Raw genomic sequence first — 20,693 nt, forward strand, 5'->3', positions numbered from 1 at the left:
CCAAAGCACTCCCGCAGCAGCTCAGATTAAAAGAGAGAACCAAAAACTTTTGAGCTTTCAGAACGCCTGAATCCCAACCAAAACTGAGACTTACATATGCACTTTTCGTCGCTCTTACCATGTGTTCAGTGAGATTCGAGTAACCTCAGCAGACTTACCTAAAACTAACCTTTTCTTTGAAGTAATGTGGTGAAGAATATGAAAATAATAACAAAAATATTTTGATCAAAGACAAAAGTGAAGAAAATATGAAAGGTAATTCTACTGTGGGAAAAAGTAACAGCTCCATATATAGCAAACAATACAAAAAATGCCTTTAGATTTGGCTGACCTTACCTAGGGCTTTGGATCTTACACAGCCCTCCGAAACTTGTCACAGGTAATGTCACGGTCTATATTAAAGCCTTTTCTATACAGAACCTTCCTCCACTGATACAAAGGAATTCATACTGGATATAAAAATTTGTAGATCAGAGTTTCATGAGGCTGTTAGAAAAAAATCTGAAATAAATGTGCTCAGTTTATCATCTGACTTTGTCTCTAAACCATACTATGACAACATTTTATAGTGATTTTGAGAGCCAAACTTTAAGAGTTTTCTTTTCATTTTAATGATGATTTTTTTAATACATCAGTGTTGTTCATTTTAATTCTCAGAAAAACAGAAGTACCTTCAAAGTCCCCATCTCTGGCTTTTGCTGCAAGTTCTGAGGATGATATACTTTCTTGACATAAAGCACAGTCTTCCAATGCTGCATTCCTTAAACTCTGATTAACTGTAAAACAAACCAAAAAGTACTGAAATTCATATTTTTCCAATTTGCACTTAAAGTATTCATGTTAGGACTCGTGGGATTAGATTACAGTAGCATCTATATGTGCCTTCTTATACTTCTTGTTTTTTCTTTACCCTGACACAAACAGTGATTTAAAAGTCTCCTCTGTTCTTCTTTGGAATGACAACAGAAATGAAAGATGCTGTTACTACAGGACATAGAGTCCTCTTACTTCTAGCAGTTTAGCTGCATCCTATATTTTATTTCCCAGTTCTTAACTTGGATCCTTTACAAAGAAGTAGATAAGAACACGCAGATATTCCCTAGGTGAATCACACACATCAAATCACATATATCAAAGAGAAACTTCATCCCAAAAGTCCCTGACTTTTATTTGCTCATTTTATTTATGCTTACTGTTGTCAACACCTTTTTTTAAAATATAATAGTTCATCCATTAGAAATTATTCCTGTTGACTGTACTGTTGACTAATATATTTCCTAGTAATAATTCTTTACAGCTCCAGTTTCTTTATTAGTCTTATTTGAATGTTCAGGAGCTCTTTGATCCTCTCTTTAGCAACTCTGTCTAACCTCATTTTTTCTTGACAACGAAAAAAGCAGCCTCTCTTCACATCATGACATCCTGCCACCATAAAAACATTGTGGAAGTTCCAAGCACAAGTAATAGAGGACTGTAATGCATCTTGTGCATTATCCCACTGCAGAGTTGGGTTGGATTGGAGGTTTTTCTGCTAAATTTAACTAACTTAACTTAGTGTTTCATATAAAATCCTCAATGCTTTTACATTAAACTGGGAGAAAGGGAAAGCAAAAGTTTTCAATCATGAGGAAGGAGGAGGGGGGAAGAGAGAGAGCTCCGATAACCTTCAGATGCTGATAGTTCTAACCATAACAAAGGACAAAGGTAATTGCAGTCTTGCTGGGATGACATGGTTATTTTTAGCTAAGTTAGCAGACTTGCCTCTTTGAAAAAGAAATAATCAAAATGGTGACAGAGAAAAAGTTTCTTGGATTGGCTCATGATCTGGTTCCATTATCTTAATTATCTAGAATTCAAAAGTTGATATTTTCCTATTCTGAAGCCAAATTCAGCATTCTGCAATTTCTACAAGACAGGCCATATTTCAGCATTTTCCTGAGCATTCTCATCTTATAGTTGGCTGTCTTTACACAGCTATTTAAACTTCACAGAGACACATGTCTTGGTAAATTAAAATGTGTCCAGTGTGAAATAATACCAGCAAAAAAAAAAATAATCTGTGAAGTCCAAACCCTGCATACATTATGTCATGACCATATGGGCTAACACACTGTTCTGTTATACACAGGAACATGGAAATGAGCAGACACACTCTGAAGGCTTTAACTCTTTCAAACATTTGCCTCAAGACATACTCCTGTGTACCTATACTTCCAGTGACTTCAACCTGTTTACAGTCTGTTTCCGTGACTTTTTGTTAAGCTTAGTTCAAATCACTGTACAGTAAGCCCTGTCAAAACGTTAACAAAATGTTAAGGAAATTCTTGTCAAATAGTTCATGGATCCACATGAGGCTACCAGCAGAAATTCACTATAAAAAACAACTCTTTAAATCTCTTTACCTTTCTTTTGCTTTTCCTTGTCTTCTGTTTCAGGTTTGGTTGCCATAACTTCAAACAAGGTCTTTAAGATACTTCTCAGATCACTAGCATAGTTTGTCTGCAGCTGGTCAGCAACGCCTAGGAGTTTGAGAAAAGGGGTAAACCATTATTAGACTATTACACCACCCTTAAGAAAAAAGTATTTAAATTTGTCTGTTGCTACCAGTAATGCCCTCATACTTGTTTTTGAGGGGATCACTTGCTTGTGTTAGGAATAAAAATTGAACATTTAATTAAATTAATTTTCCATAATGGCCAAGTTACATCCTGGCCTTTATGTAACCTGCAATTTGATATGCATCTTCCTTGTCCTTTGGCATGAAACACTGAGAGATTCCTTTTGCATCAAAATACAACTGCTGCATCAAATTTCTTCCCTTGAAGACATAGGGCATCACCAAGAAAAAGGAAGCACTTTGAAGTCAAACCTGCTGCATGCCCAAACACTTCATCAGTACAGGTCTAAGATGTCTGCATCTCTGATTCTGTAAGTTCCCATCAGGTACAGGTCTTTCTAGACCAGTCTGCAACTTAGGCCCCAAAACAGTCTTCCTGCCACTTGATCTCTAGTCCGTTCTACCATAACTTATGTGCACCAAAACAAAAAAAAGGATGAATAGTTTTTACATTCAGAACAAAAGGCTACTCCCATACCTGAGATACAGACAAAAAGGCGATGAATAAGATCATTACTGCCATGAAATCTGGATCTGATCTTTTCTCGGGTGGCAATTTTAGCAGCCTGCAAAGCTAGCTGGATTTCTTCCTGATCGAGGTCATCAGATGAACAAGAACTCGTCATTAAACTACTGTCAGAGAAAAAAAAAGTAAAGAAAAGTAATGTAAATCTTCACTCAGTTGTTCAGGATGTTCAGCAAATCCTAAAGGATTTATGACTCAGGCAAGACTCTATAGCAAACTGGAACTAATTGCTGTAAATTCTTGTTGACATTAATCAACATGCAATCAATCACCATCATGTTTGATTTTCACTCTGTGGCATAGCTGCAAAAAACTTTTAAGCAGAAAATCATTTGTCTGTATTTTATTGCATTTTCCTTAGCTATTACAAAGTGCTGTGCCATTTTTCACATTAACTTCTTCTAAAAGCTTAGTCCTGAGACTGTAACTCCACCAAAAATCGAAAGGGGAATATCAACCTAAAAATGAGAAGGTCAGTTCTGAAGTCAACTTAGAATTTATTAATGTGGAAGTTAATTTGAAAAAAAGAATTTCTGAATTATGTTACCTTAAAATAGTGAGAATAGAATCTAAATATAACCTTACATGAAAAAAGTGGAAAGAAGAGTGATAAAATACAATTTACACAGTAGAAAGGTAGATTAGTCCCCTTATATACCTAACTGTAGAAATTGCTAAAATGTCAAACTATTGTAACAGAATGGCTCATCAGCTCCCAAGAGTTAAAATCTGTTACCAAATGTCTACTAGAGATTTATATTTTCTTTTAAAAAAACAGATGCACAGTTGCCAGCCATTTCCACCCCACCCCCCTTTATGCAGAGGAAACTTGAAACAACCTGAGACTGCAGGGAAGCTTTGGTGGGAATCCAGCTTCTTCAAATATCAGGAATTACCTAAACTATTTGTAAATCAAGATGTGTTTTTTTTAAAAAGGAAGTACTTAAGGAAAAAGTAGCACTTTGCCAATGGAAAAACCATTAATTGAGAGTAGAGTGCAGAATGTAATTACATTGAACTCCTAAGGATTTACTGTGTTGACCGAAGGAGACATGCCTTCTTACTCTACTACATTCAGAGACAGAGGAACACTAAACCATTTTCCCCCACATACTGGAAAAAAAAATCATCTCTCCAATGATTACAAAAAACTAGAATATTTTACTTATAATCATACTTTGGCTGTCCAAAACTCCAGCACTCTACTACGCAGACAACAATGTTAAAAAAAAGAGTTACTGACTGCATAAATAGCATGCATAATGAAGGAAGTAGTTTCTAACACATTCCAAGTTCAATCTGCTTTTATTAGGTGATGAAACATTCACCACCTTGCAGATCCCATCTCTATGGCAGTATACATGAACAGTTATTGCAGGATAAGGCACAGAGGTAACATTTAGAATTATTTATAACAAAATTTTATGGGATATAGTTTTGAAATTCTACCTGTAGGCTACACAGGTAATCCTTTAAAATGTGAAAATGAATTTATTAGGCCATACAATCTTAAAGCCCTAGTAAAAACAGAACTGAAAATAAATAAATACTGGAGATTAGTTATTGATAGAAATAACAATGGACAATGTGTAGCATGAGTACCTTAACTGGCTTCCCATTCTTTCAAAGACAGAGTAAAGAGCAGGCTTGCAAGAGACTCATTTTGTTCATGTTATCTATTGCTATTAACTAAAACAAATGCTTGTAAAAAGATGTTAGCTCTATGTTTACAGTTCCCTCAGCACCACGACTGACTAGGTTTATTAAAGATACTGAGAACCGAGTGAGAATTCTCTCTCAATTTTTCCTTTGCTTTTCCATAGAGGATATAATATATATATATTATAATAGTGAGCCTGTCAGTGTGGAAAGGTTTGTGTGCAAGACAATGAAAAGGTCATGTGAGAACATGGCTTACGAAGGGGTAAACTGAAAGGTAGTAAGAGTCAGAAAGCAATCCCTGATCGCAATGGTATGCGGCAGATGATTGCCTATTTGCACAAATGCTCACATATACAGATAAAGGAGTTTGTCTGCCTTGTAACATGGCCAAATAACGTCTACTTTTTTATTGTTTTCAAAAGAATTGATCTTACAGTGATATACACATTTGCACTATAAATTGCTCTCCAAGGCAATCATGGACATCATGACAGACAAATGCAGTCTGTATGTAATTATATAATCCTAATACAATGGTCTCTTTGAAAATCCTAATAAGCAAAAATCTTAGTGCAGGGGAAAGCAGGGGTGCTGATTCAAGGATGACTCTTCCCTCCAAATCACAGTTGAAGAAATATTTCGAAGTAAGGTGTTAAGTGGGCAGAGCGCTGTGAAGAGTGCTTTTCAAGAATATAAACTACTTAGTCCTTTCCCATTTTGCAGAAAGGAAGAAAGGTTCATTCCACAATTCTGACCAAGCTCTGACCAATTTTAATAATAATTTTTGCCTTTCCAAGTCTCCTCCAACCAGGAGGAATGCAATTTTACCTTCTTCCTAATTCCTCCAAGGAATGTGATTTGACCTACTTCTGTTCCAGGATACCGTGTGTTGGATTTTGTGGTGTGTCATTAAGACTGGTCATGTCCCACCACAAGACTAGCTGGAACATTTTTGTCCTAAAAATCCCTAGCGCAGGGCACATATGAATTGCTTCAGCAACTGTGGGATGGAAGGTCAGCATGTATCTGTGCTCCCATTTATAACATACTTTCATATGCACAGTCACATGTTAAGTACAATATCCATATACAAGAGATTCAGAAAAAGAGGATATTTTGTATTCAGGATTGCTTGTGCCACAGGAAAGAGAAAAGTGAACGTTCCAGAATAATTTAAAACTGGACCTAAGAATCACTACAGAGTTAGAAACAATTACTCTACCTTTACCAACAGGACCAAGTTAGATTTAGCAAAAATGACTCTCAAAGAATGACTAATGACCATCTGTTCTTTACTTTAAAATATATCTTACTGTTAAAGAATGTCACCAGAAAATTAATATTGTAGAGGGAGTCAGAAATACTGTAAGAACAGAAACATAGCAATTGTTTCAGATAAACGGCAAGAGAGACAGCTTTTCTTATAACAGTGTATCCCAAACAGCAGTGGTTGCATCTATGCAAATATTAAAGATTCTCTTGATTTTTTAAATTGCTATTACAGAAAATAAACCTGAATTTTGTTCTACAGAGTTCAGCTTACCTTTTCTCCAAATTATTCTTTCAAACAAGTTATTTTTTTAGTTCTATAAGAAATACCATTCCTACTTGGCTTATCTAACATGCATAAATTGGCTCAAAATTCTCAGCTGATACCAGATGTGTAGGAAGCATTACATTAATGTCAGACTACACTCAGATCTGGAATGTTTCACTGCCGGTATCTGCAGAATCAAGTATCATTGCAGAATATAAATAGCCATACTAAGTAGCTAGAGACAAGTCCTCATTTTCTCAACTTCTTGGTTGAAGGGAACTCTGCATTACCCAAGGAATTAGGTTAAGAAGAGATAAGACCAAAATAAGCATGGAATTCCCCTTGTGAAATGTTTATCATATAAACAATGCTTATCATGTATTTATTTTTCATATTGTAAAAACATTGCAAAGTTAACACGTCTGAAGGTGAATATCAAGAAATAAGACATTATGTAAAAGGTTGATTCCAAACAGTAAACCTGCTTATACATTATAAAGGAACAGATAGCCTCTGGCAGATACAATGAATTATCTTTTTAACCTAACCTGGCTAGCAATTTTAAAACTACTCTCCATTTGTCATGTTAGAAGAGTAGCAAGACTCTTTCAGCACTTTAAAGATGTATCTCTAGAAGAGCTGCCTAGTTTCAAAGCTTGACTGTAAAATTTAGTCAAATATATAGAAGCAAGCAAAACCCAATAATGTACACAATATAATCTTTCACCCATGGAACCAATCTGATTTACAGCTTTTAAGTTTCAAAGGATACTTGTGAGCCAGGTTAAGGAGTAGTATCCATACGGAATGGAAAACAAGACCATGGAACAAGAAGATTATGACTGACATTTTCAGAAATAGCCAGTCATTTTAGGTAACCATCTGTGATACTGTAGGCCTTGTGCTGAACTTGTTGGGCATTGACACTCATCCAAAACTGTTCCAGGCAAATCTATGTTACTGTCTGCACACAATTTCTAAAACTACTTCAGTAGCTGGTACATTCATCCCACTGATACTCGTGTAGGCTGTAACTGGAAACCCCACCGCTAACCTGTCAACCTGTCTTTCCCAAGCTATTACTCTTACTTCTATTAGTCTTACTTTTATACTTCGTAAGGCTGTAGTCAACTCTGGGTTCTAATTTGCAAAAAAACCCAAACAACTGCTCCAAAGGCTATCTGAAAGATCAGACAATAGTTGGGGAAAGACAAAGGTTGTATACATGAGGAATAACAAGAGGAAAATGATAGGGGTTTGGTATGTATGACTCCATGGCAGTAAAAAAAAAATTACTACTTCCCATTCTGCTTTTTGCAGTACCTCTGGTGTTTCTTTTTGGTTACTCTCACAAGAACCACAATAAACAGCAGGTTAAAACCCTTTGGTTTCTAACATGTACTAGTTTTGATATGGTTGGAGGAAAATTGTGAGATTAATGGTTTCTTACAATTATTTTAAGTGAACGGGGTGGGTACACGCTCCATTTTAAAGTCATTTAAACCAAATCCAGAACACGTCTTATTATTTGAGTAATAGCATATAGTTATTTAGCTATTTATATTTTAAGGAATGACCCCAGAAGCTACATTTAAAGCAGATTAAAAAAAGCTTTAGTTCAGAACTTTATTTCTTGACTTTTTAACCCTAATATTTTATTAAGTCAAGAGGGTTTTTAAATGCAATCCCTTAGGTATTTTCTCTTTATTGTAAGAGAAAAGGCTAAAGAGGGAAAAACCCCAACCCATAAAGTGTTCCTAAGGCTTCAAAATTCTGTCTTGAGAAACAAATAATACAACTGCATGCAAATCCCTCTGTCAGGAAATATCTAGCTAGGCACCACCAGAAGGAGTGGACTTGACTAGACTACAGTTATCACATGTATTAGCAATGCCCAGCTCCATACATGTTAGGACATGTGCTAAAAGCCCCATCTGCTGTCAACCTTTTGAATTCCACAGTAGGGGAATTATTTTTCATACACTGCAAGATTTGCAGAAGCCCCTTCTTCGCTTCTTTTGCCCCAGTAGAGGTGGGCAATCTGAGGTCAGCTAATTAAAATAAATAATTTGGCTAATGGGATTAGCCATGTGTCCTAAGTAATATCTTCAGTCAGGAAAAATTCCTGAGTGTTGAAGACTACTGAATTTGAAATCAACAGCACCAACTTCTGCTCCACACCCTGGCAGCTTCTGCAGCTGCCCACTCCGTTGGAAGAACATTTTCTGGAATCCTTTGGCAGCTCTTCAAAATTCAAACTGCAGAGCGTTCTCGTTGTACTTACCATGTTGGACTTTTCAAAAACCACAGCTGTTGAAGCAGCATCTGCTAAATAGATCCACCATAAGAAACTCTACCTAGACAACTGGCTTATTCAAACTCATTACCACTCTGGCCTGGGTTTTCAGAAGAATGCAAAGACACTGTATTTCAAATGGGAATTAACAGCATTGCCACTGCAGGATTTATCAACTTTAAGAGTGCTCTCTCCCAAATAACTTTTTTGGTCATTATAGATAAAACTTCTATAAGACTGCATATGAACAAATAAGCTAAGAGCATTAGTAATTGAAAGGGCTGGTTTCTAACCATCAAATTTAATGTCAGATACTTGCAAGGTACTCAATTTACTGTTTTTCTTAAGATTTAAACCAAAAAGGGATAAAACCTGCAAGATAAGGATACTGTAAAATTCAAGAAAAAATAGAACTGAAAATATAAGAAGTTAGAATATTGTTTAGGTTCTACTAACATTTTCTCAATTGCAACATGACATTTTTTCCTAACACTTCCTTGTAATCAAACATGCATTTAAAGGTCTCAAATGTTCACTCACACTGCAAAAGGACAAATAATATGAGATTAGAGCACAAAAATATTTAAACTTCAAAAATAATCCTGAACTGGAAAAACTGAAAGTGAAAAACAGAAATAGTATAGCACTTAAGAAATGGTATGTAATATCAGCTCTGGTATCTGATACAGGGATAGAAACGCATCAGTCCCATCTTTTACGCCTTATCCAGAACTTGACACAGGACAGACAGAACCTGGACACCTGATGCCGGATACAAATACTTCCAAAGGCAAACAGCCACTTCATACAGCTCTTCAGCAATGTCCTCTACGATACACAAGCAACTATTCTGTATGGCATAATAAAAAGTGAATTAATTTAGCATCCAATTCCAGCAGATGCTCATTGAGTTGCAACTCCTGTGTGTGGCAGAAACGGAGATGGAGAAGCAGCACTGAAAAACATTTTCCAGCAAGAGGAACTCTAAGGGATAGGGAAAGTTATTAGCACAACATTTTCACATTGCCTCCATCAGTTCCCTCAAAAAATAATACAGAACAATCAGCTGAAGCATTAAAGCATCCTAGGGCCTAGGAGAATCCCGCAGGAATTCGGTATCCAGCCATGGGAGTCAAAGTTGAAAAAAGCTAAGTAAAGTATTAGGTGGAACCTTAAAATTTTAATTAGAAAAGGAAGCTTTCTCTTTATTTTTCACCTTAAATGCTGCTGCAAGTATGAGGAAAGCCTCTCTTTTTTCCTCCAAAATAATTGTGTTTTTACAACATACCTTGGTTTTAGGCATTGCCAAAAACTCCGCAAAAAATGCAATTACTATAGTGATTTAGTTAATTACACATAATCTCAAAACTCGCAAACATGCTATTCTAAGGGTGGGGACTTTTTTGGGAAAAAACCCCAATCTGTAAAATAAAATCTAATTCCTGAAAGCTAGTAATTTTTGTTCTATTAGTAGCAAAGGGAACACCAAGTGACATTCAACAACAGATTTTTATACATCATTAAAATGAACATGATTATAAATGTGGCCCAATTACTAAAAAGGAAAATTATAAGTGAGCTATGTAGAAACAAGAACACAAACCCATTATGATCACTTTTGTAGTCTCTAGCCAAAAGATATGCCACCTGGAATACAGCCCCCAAATGGCAAATTTTGGGGTGTCTACCAGTTTTGCTAGAATAGACTTACTGCCTCTGCCACTGATGCTAGTCAGCTTAAAATATTGCCCTATTTCACTTGATTTACACAGAGAGGAACATATTTTATATTTAATTTACTTCAACCATATTGGATACTTTAACATCACTAAAATACAAAGTTTACATTTTAATAGGGAAAGACCAAAAAACTTCAAACAACTGAATTTTCACCTTCCCACTGTAACAAGCACAAGCTGCCTGGGTTATTCCTTGAGAAAATAAAATCTGCATCAGTTACTTGTTACTGAAGACAAAGATACGCATATAATATACCCAAAAATACCTTGTGGAATTTCCTAAAAGGGAACACTATAGCTTAGAAAATGCTGCACCATTTGGAGACTTGATTTTTTTTGTCTTGCAGGGTGAAGAACAAGATAGGCTTGAAACACATCAAGAAGAATCCTGGCGGTGAAAAACTAGAGACATCTGCTTCAGTCACATATGTCTCACTGACTAAAATCATAAGCAAAAGCTGACAGACCTCATCAACGGTGACTTTTTTGTTTTGCTGGTACTGCTCAGCTGGTTGTTAGGGCAAGAAATTTAGCAGCAAAGCAAGAAGATTGTACACAGCAGCCTGTTTATGACTGTATTAATATGCATATTAATTGCCCTCACTGCTTGAGTGACAGAGCTATACAAAACAGCATAGACTCACAGTGCCTAAAACATACACCAACAGTTTGCAGTTCAAAATCATTAGGCAGGAATCACATCTATTCTAGAAATCATTCTGGTTTGCTCAAGGTATAAATCCCCTTTCTCTTCCCACAACTCTTCTCACTGAGCTCTTTATTTCCATGATTCCAGTACAGTACATGTAAAGCCATTATCACCAGCCTTTTTCTGGTTATGAGCAGTTTTCCCATGAAGAAGAGCTCTCCAGAAAAAAAAGGGGAAAAAATCTACAGTAATGCATTGATCAAAACAAAAATGATGGTACCAAACATTAATGCAGAATTAATCCATCATTTTGCATAGCTTAAACAAATATAACCTGACCAGGTTAACAAAGGTAAAACTGGAAGAGAGGAGATCTGGAGACACAGCTGATCAGGTAGACTGTGACATATCAGTTAAAATACATTGTTAACATATTTGTTGTCCTCCACACTATCATCTACAAGATCCCCAGAGCAGTGGTGATCTCACTATTAAAACTTGTGGGCATGTAATTTGTGCTGTAGGTTTGATAGCATAGATTAATGCACAGCTCTGGACCGTGAGATGAAAGAACTGAATTCTTCTAGTATAATTCACAGTCCTGCTGAATGACCAAGTTATTTTTCCTTCTTGCATCCTCTTTGAGGCACCGAGTTCTACTGATGAAAAAGCACACTATAAAACCTGGTTTTGTAAAAAAGCTGTCCACCCACAAGAACTTGGCTTGGTCTGCAAGATGGGCAAGAAACTGGTTCACGGGTCACACTCAGAGAGTGGTGATCAATGGTTTTTACTCGGGCTGGCAGCCTGTCACAAGTGGGAACCCCCAGGGATCAATACTGGGCCTCACACTGTTCAACATCACCATAAATGGGATCGAGAGCACCATCACCAAGTTTGCTGATGACACCAAACTGGGTGGTGAGGTGGACATGTCAGAAGGGAAAGCCATCTTACAGAGAGACCTGGGCAGGTTGGAAGAGTGAGCTAGCAAGAACAGTATGGAGTTTAAGAGAGACAAGTGCAAGGTCCTGCACCGGGGACAACATAACCAAAGAGCCCAGTGCAGGGTGGGGTTTGTGTGGCTTGGGAGCAGCCTTGCCGAAAGGGACCTGGGGTCCTGGTGGACAACAAGCTGAACAGGAGTCAGCAGTGTGCTGCTGCAGCAACGAAGGCAAATAGGATCCTGGGCTGCATCCACAGGGTCGTTACTAGCAGAGACACAGATGTGATCATCCCACTCTACCAAGCACTTGTCAGGCCACACCTGGAGTACTGTGTCCAGTTCTGATCTCCACAATTCAAGAAAGACAGAAAAAAATGGAGAGTGTCTGTCCGAAGGAGGGTCATGAAGATAATGGAGAACCTGTCCTAAAAGGAGAGACTGAAGGAGTTAGGTCTTTTTTCCCTGGAGAAGAGAAGGCTCAAGGGGGGACCTCACCACAGTATTCCAGTACATAAAGGGTGGCTACAAAGAGGACAGAGACGCTCTCTTCATAAGGGAGCCACATGGAGAGGACAAGATGCACCAGGAGAGGTTTAATCTTGATATAAGAAAGAAATATTTTACACTAAGAACGATCAAGCACTGGACCAACCTCCCCAGGGGCATGGTACAGTCCCCATCACTGGAGGTTTTCAAGGTCCAATTGGACAGGGTGCTAGAAAGTGTCATCTAGGCTCCCTTTCCCACAACAGGTTGGACCAGGTGATCTTTTGAGGTCCCTTCCAACCTGGGCTATTCTATGATTCCATGAACTGACTGGCAAGGTAGCTTCAAGCAGTCTCCTGCAAAACACCCTCTATTTCTGAAGCATGTAATAAAAATTTAATCTCATTTATAAACTAAAATAATCTTCCTTGCCTTGTTTCACATGCGTTTATACTAAGAGAGATATACTAAAAATATACAGTAAAGTAAGCAATATCCTTCAACTACATCCAGCAAGCCAATGACCTTGTACACAACACACATGTACACAAATACAGATATTCTAACAGAAATAGCCAGATAAATATCCCACTCTAATTGCTGGCAGACTCTTGCTGTTTTGGCATAGACTTGAGTCACAATACAGTTCAGATACCTCCTTTTACAGACTGTAAATAACATAGGCTAAAACTTCACCACCAATTTTTGTAAATGCCTAAAACTATAGCAAAATATACCACAAAACACCAATATTTAAGCCACAATGACATATCTAAAAAAAAAAAAGTGACTGCTGACCAGGGAAGGCATCTCTTGTATCATTAAGGTTAATTTTAAAAGTTATTTATATGTAAAGTTGTCATTTATTGGCTCATCATAACTTTAAAGTGAAGAAGTAGGCTTTACTATGTACTCTAGGCAGGCAAACACTTGAATTCAGATTCATTGGTATTTCTTCCTCCCTTGCACTGTCTTACACCAAAAACTCCAATGAGGCTCAAAATCAACTAATTATAACTACCTTGTTCTTCTCTCATCTCACTTTTCCTCATCAGTCCAAAACAACACTTTTCTTGCCATTTTCTATCACCAGTCTTTCAAAGAACTTAGGTTCATTCTTGGCTTTAAGCATATCCAGTCACCTCATTCTCTTAGCATATGAATAGCCTTCACTTAGGTTTCCACTCAAATTAATGGCTATATCAGGATCTTGCCCAATGATTCTAATGCATGTTGAAAGCTGATAAATTCCTGCAGTTTATTTTTAAAAACTACTGACTTTACTACTTCCAACACTGAAATGGATAAGATTCCAGCAGTGTATTTTATTAGCTGCCTATTCAGTAAGTTATAGTTATATTAAAAATTGTTCTAAAATTACATTTATGAAAATAAACCATTAAAAAGGAAAACCTGGATGGATTGTTTCCTGGAGCCAATATAAAAAAAAATGGACCAATTGCCACTTCCCTGCTGTAGTTATAAAAATCTCATTTTCACTCAAGTCAGCAGTATTATTCCATAGTCACATTGATGTAACAAAGAAATTCTCCATACTCTTGCGAGTCAGCATAAAACCACAGTTTCTCTGAAACCTTCTGAAACACATGGAATACATTTATTCTTTGCTGAGAAAGTTGACTACTGATATGGGCACCTCAAGTCTGGATACTGCTTAATGAACATTTTGCAAAAATTTCTGAACTGGGCTGAACATTTAACTTCTTCACCATCAGACCTCCGAGACTAGGAGGAGGAACCTTCTACACAGATCCGGTACCAATGAAATAATCAACATTTCCTTAACAAAACCATTTGAGAAGCCCTCTGTACCTTTTTTGTCAATTTGTGCTCTAGAAACCTCGAGCAAGGTTCTAAAATGTTTTTCAAATTACTGTGTGAGCACAGTCAGTAATCGAAGTATGCAATCATAGTTCTCATTTAAGACTGAAAATCTTTGGCCCAGATGCATTTCAACAAATTACACGCTTAACCGAGGTTTCCACTTTTCTCCATTGACTAACAGGGAACCTACAGCAGCAAAACTCCTAATTTAGGTATATCAGTTTGGTGCCTAAAATTAGGTGGGATGAATATAGCTCAAAAAATTACACAGCAATGGTTGATGATGGAAAAAGTCTAAGGCAGTAAATCACAGGCTGATTTGAAGCAGCCTTCTTTAACAGGTCCCAAATGGTTCCTACAGTCCTAACAGCTTTCTTGTCCCAATAAAAACCAAAATGGGTTGAAGAGTGCTCTGTGATCCAAGGAGTGGGAATTTTCTCCCTAGTTCTCCATTTGGAAAACAATAAATGTATGCATATATAGAATTCCATATATACAATGCTTCATTGTTTCAAATGCATTCAGTCCATGCTATTTAATACACTAGTAGTTCATTCGATGCTCTGTGCTATTCTGGCTAAGCTGGTTTTGCTACCAGAGCAGAATTGTTTGAAAGCACTTTGGTATTTCCAAAACACACTGCAATCTGACAACACGACTTTCAGCCTCAGTATTGGTTATCTAAGAGCACAAAGGAATTGTTTATGATTCACGGGAGACTGAAAGGCCAAATAAATGCATTTCAAGAATTCTATGGTTAGCTAATTATTTTTCAGAAAAAATTGCAAATATTACATTTAAATTTCTAAATTTGTTAAGTAAAAACAGCAAGAAGTTAAGTACATTAAAATGGCATATTTCAGAGAAAAAAGAAACAACCAAAAAACCAATTTAGGTGTTATTTCGGATATGCACATGACAGGACAACTTAGTTATTTCAGAAAAGAACATTTTGTAGATATTGTCTTTGCAAGGAACATGCTGCTTGTAGTAAACAAATGATACAACTCCAGAGAAGTTCTTTAATAGCCAAATAAAACTCTTCAGGTAATATAAATAAAAGAACAGGGGAGCCCCTTAAAAATAACATATTCTAAAATATAACACAAATAGATGTACTGAATATTATATTTCTGTGCACACAGACCTAGGAACCTACTACTGTGAAGCAGTCATACTTCTGAGGTTTTTTTCTTCTTTTATTTAAGTTGTTAAAAGGAGTTTAAACTGTTTTTAAACCAAGTGTTTCAAAAGGGGAAATCCATATCAGTACAGTCAAGCAGCACTTAGCTATTTTTTTTTTTTATCAGACTATAAACTACAATAGCTAGATCTCTAGTAATATCAATCAGATACAGAAAAACAGACAACTTAGATCTGTCTTTTCCCTTTTTTCAAATTTTGTTTTGCTTGGAGTTTGATTTATAAGGCAGTATTTGTACATGTGCATTTGTGCTTTTGTCCACTGAACTATAGCATTATATCATCCCTGGGTGTCACGCAAGAAATCTAATTTACCTAAGTATCAATACAGTGGCAACTACAATATTAACATACAAAAGCAGTACAGTAAGGCCTTGAAAAGAGGTGATGCACCTAATGAAGACTTACATATTCTCACTGCTCCAGTTACTCCTGAAGAATAACTGAGGTTACTTCTACTGTCCGTTCAGACAGCCCTGTGTGAAACAGTCTCTTTGATGCATACAGTATTTAGAAGAGGGCAACTGTTGCATGCAGGTCAATTGGGTTTTGTTTGAAGAACAGGTGAAAGGAAATGTATTTCAAAACTAAACTCATGAAAAATAGTTTTCCGCCCTTATTTTAAAAATACAGAACTCTCAAAAAAATTGAGCCTGAAGATGTGCACATCCTAAACACGCCCCCCCCCATATTATTATATGTACAATTGCCTCTATCACAGCTAGAAAAGACCTTTTAACCCCCTCTTTCTATCCCCAAACCTAGACAAAATTGGGAATTCCTGTGTGGATAGAGTGCTGGATAGAGATAAACAGATGAAAAAGGGAGGACAAGAAGCAGCGGCAGAAGATCTACCTCAATGGAAATCGTGGTACTTCATTCTGCCTGCACCAGAGTAATAATGTTATTGCATACAATGTATGTAATATATCACATACACGTATGTTACGCATACCCTAAAAAACCCAAAGAACTCACATTTCTGCTTTAGCAACATTTCTCTGCCCTGAACTTTATTTCTCTGTTATTCTCATTAAGTGCGCTGAACAAAACTAATTGAAGTTAAAACTCTCATGCAGTTTCAGAAGATAAGAATATAAACTAGCATTCTGGCCAATTTTGGCTAACAACACTGTGGAAGTTAAATTATTGTTAACTGGAATGCTCCCCTCATTTTACTTCCTCATTTTACTAAGTGAAACAAAATGGAAAAAACATGTTTTCTAGAAAGCCAAGACTCAGCCAAGACAAACATTTGGTACTTTTCAAGCTAAAACCTGAAGTATCTCTTAAGAAATGCTATATGGACAAATAAAAGGGAGATCATGGACATATATAATTCATTGCTGTACACATTAAAACTTTTCCATAAATAGTTGCCTCTCAATTGCCACAGCACTGAAGAAAACTGGTAGGAAAAATAAAAGCACCTGGTGTTCAAAAGGAAGAATACTCAGAAGTGTTGCTGTCACTTGACTGTTAATTCAATGAAGATTTTTAACCAAGCATAACTCAATACCATTCGTCAAATCTGACTGCGAAGTGATGTTATTACCTCAGAGCGTATATGCTGGAGAGACTACATGTAGTGACAGAAACACTCTCATAGTCACTGCTGGAGATGGAGCTGAGGGGGGAATCATGTAAGCCATCCTGAGAACTGAAAAAACATACGGAAACAAAATGAACTGCTGAAGCAAACAAAGGTAAAAAAACAGAGCACTGTGATAACTCATGGCTTGTCATGGATTATACAGAAATAAGAGTAAACTAGCAGCTTTTTTGCTCTTCAGAAAATGATACAAACCTATTCTGTTTTCTTCCCAAAAGGACAGACAATTTGGCAAAGTCAGGAGGCACACATTTTATAAAGATCTTCAATTTAATTCATGTCATACAGTTAAAACATTCAGGAAAGAACTGAGGATCTTACATTTTCACAGGGTATAGAGGGAATAGCATGCCCATGCTGCTAAGTGGGGTTTAATGTTATAACGAAGACATAACAAAACTGAAAGTTCATAAAGTCACTGCATGTTTCAGGTCAAGACAGCCTAAACAATAAGCTTCAAGAACTTCTGAAATATCATGACAAGTTTGATCTACGTTTCCTTCCAACGGGAAGGGAAAAGTCTGTGAGAAAGCAGAAAGCCGACTCTTCAGTGAAGGAGATGAAGATAATACCCCTACCCCTGAATTTGCTCAGTGCCATCTATCTTCCTCAAATTTTGTGCTTTAAACCAAGCAGATGAGCAGGAAGGAGCCGTCCCATGGCAAACCACTGACACTTCATTAGAGGAAATCCACTAGCTACTAAGTAAAAGGATATGAATAATTTAAATGAATGGTACACAACTTGTCTCTGGCATCCCTGAGCTAACGAAAAGCTTTTAAATAGCACATCATTTTAGATCTTACATCATATTATCAACATAAACTAGGATTAGAAGATTAAAAATAGTTTCATAAGCCCTACAGAACTAACTTGGAAAGACCAATTTTTTGTTTCAGTAACAATTTACTGCTCAGCTACTAGAAATTCCACAAGGTGAAAAAAATTAAATTATAGTAGATAAGAAAATATGTGATCTTGAGCAGAGGTATCAAAGCTGTATTGGCTCTAGGCAATGCAGAAGAATCTTTCGAGCCTGCTGAACTCAAATGTTCAGTGAACAGAAATCTTAGGTTTCTCTCTCCATTGTCCAAAGAAATATCTTTAGTTAAAAGAAATGTAATTATATAGGTCAGGATTATTTTACCTTACTTCTCCACAATTACTAGCAGATTTTTTATGCTCTTTTGATTTGTAGACGTATGTGAGGTACATATTCAAACAGCTACGTTCCAAATTCTTTTATTCTACCAAATTTACTGTTGTAGCTATTTTTGCAGCTAGAAATCTGGTAGAATGCTTAAGGGGAATTCTTCAAAGCAGTGTTCGGAAGGTATGTGCTCTAATCCCACTAAGAAATAATAGGATTTGTTTGCATACCTCCTACTAATTGCTTGGAAAACGTACCCCTTCATGTTTCTCATTTCTGATTGCCAATTTGAAAATAAATCCCAAGTGTGCTATGCTTTAGTTGAAAGGAGAGCCGTCACAACTGGAAAATAATTTTATCAGACTTGACCAAAAATCTATTTAACTTTCATTCGTTTTATATAATTTCCCTTGCTAATTCTGCTCATTATGAAGAGATATATGCATTTAAACAAAGGCTTACTCTTTTATAGCTCATCACCTTTACCCATCCAATCTTCCAATACAGTCATGCTACTAAAATGTACTTTTATTATCTGTTTTATGGCAGCTAAATAATATTAAAAAACCATTAGCATGTGATTTCACAGCATGATTGATCAGGAGAAGCTGTCTTGCAAAGATGAAATGTATTGTTCAGAATAAAGTAATCTTTGAACAGCAGAACCAGGAAACAAGAACAACTAGCAAACTCAGCACCTTCTTTTATTCTCTCTCCCCTCCCCACCATTTCCAGATTTTTCCAGTGTAACAATCCTGCCAGCTGATTTGGGTAGTACCACTTTTTCTGAAAGATGTCAGGTTTGCTGTCCTTCAGTGCTTTCTGTGAAGCTCTGCCTGATATATCTGAAATCCAATCAAAATATCTCTCAAGAGTACATAATATTTATTGTCAACATTGTCCCAAGTCACAGAATCACTTTCTATCCTGAGCTAACTTTGCGGAGTGGACAGGCCAAGCCAGAGGGCAAAATGATAAAGAAGACACAAAGTGCTAGACCTTGACAGTAAGTAAACCTGATGAGTAACCTCAGAACATAATGGCACATGACCAGCTTACCAGATTATCAAAGATCTCAATGCTGTTATTTCATCTTCATGGATGCTTGTCTGATCAGCTTACAAGCCTCATCTCATACCTCTTCTCCATACTTTTTTTCCCCCTCATTTGAATCCTCTCTCACCTCTAACCAGTCTCTACTAGCATAACTTTCTCATCAGCTCCACTATTTCATCTCTTTTTAAGCCTTGTCTTAACACCACTCACCATTCTAAACTGCTTCATAAATGCCTTCATTTTCCACTACTCCATCTTTTACTTGGTGCACAAACCTGGCCATGCTGAGCCATCCGCTGATTTCAGGATTAGATATCCATCTGGTCAGTCATCATTTGGCAATGTAAACTGCTTGGACACACTTGACAAACCATGCTCACAGAGGTTAGTTTGTGGTCGTAAAGGATGTGCAGTTTTGACAATCACTATGTGTAAACATTTTTCTCACTCCTGTGTACCAATACAGATTGAATTTTTGTACCAGAAATAATATATATTATTTACAATGTTTATTTCTCATTCATATTCAGGCTGTAACTCTTCAGATGAGAAATTCTGTGTTTATTTAGTACCAAGAAATGGGAATCCAATAATGATAACTTTTATATCTTCTCAGTGTTATACTAAATAGCACTTTTTTTTTCCCCCCTAAAAAAAAACCAAAAAAATTCCCAAAGACTCCTGACAAACTCACTGCATTCTTTCTCAGTACACACAGATTCAGGATACCTCTCTGTAGAATTTTCTTCTCATTAGTGTCTGCCTGAAGATTCGCTCAGCTTTTCTAAGATGCTGGTAGATCCTGAGGTGAATTGACCTGCTTTTCCCAACTCATGATTCCTGTTATCAGCTGCTGGTAGCTCTGCACACATGTTCATTAGCACAATTATGAGAAGAGACAGTATGTGCATGTAGACACATTCTGTAGCTGAGAGCAGCTAACCCTTTCTTCCCACACCAGCCCACAGGCAACCTGAACTTCATTGCATCTCATGCTTATTTGAAACTTATGCCATGTTGGATTGGGATTCATAGGGCTGTTTAAACCGTGTAAGGTGGCAAAAGTTTGTTTCATTTGTGAGGTCTTAAACGCCTACAGTGCTATTTTAAAAGTTACATTCTAGCATGGGATAAAACCACCATCCATGCTCACCAAAACAGAATTCTTCAGCACTTCTGATAAAAATATAGCATAAAGATTTGAGGCAACAGACCAAAGTGACATGGGGTGATGTGGCTGTCTCTTTTCATGGAATACTGGCAGACTGAACTAACAAACCATTTATTTAAAGCTGTTGGCCATTTTTTGTAACTATTCTGAGTAAAAAACCAAATTGAAAGCCACCTTTATCCTGGCTTGCGCGCTCTT

General features: G+C 36.8%; 1 protein-coding gene across 3 annotated transcripts in view; it reads right to left on the bottom strand.

Moving 5' to 3' along the window:
* The window catches only part of ZFYVE28 (zinc finger FYVE-type containing 28), a 162,710-nt gene that overhangs the window by 14,009 nt on the left and 128,008 nt on the right, over positions 1-20,693 (bottom strand). Inside the window, exons 9-12 of one of the 3 annotated variants that reach the window (XM_072862668.1) lie at positions 17,062-17,166; positions 3,096-3,247; positions 2,403-2,519; positions 672-776 (exon numbers count right to left, since the gene is read on the bottom strand). In XM_072862668.1, coding sequence (XP_072718769.1) covers positions 672-776; positions 2,403-2,519; positions 3,096-3,247; positions 17,062-17,166 — 479 coding nt within the window. Of the gene's footprint in view, positions 1-671; positions 777-2,402; positions 2,520-3,095; positions 3,251-17,061; positions 17,167-20,693 lie in introns of all 3 variants that reach the window. The other 2 variants (XM_072862667.1, XM_072862669.1) reach the window with 2 other exon arrangements.

This window comes from Ciconia boyciana, chromosome 5 (assembly GCF_034638445.1).
Source record: "Ciconia boyciana chromosome 5, ASM3463844v1, whole genome shotgun sequence".
Lineage (NCBI taxonomy): Eukaryota > Metazoa > Chordata > Aves > Ciconiiformes > Ciconiidae > Ciconia > Ciconia boyciana.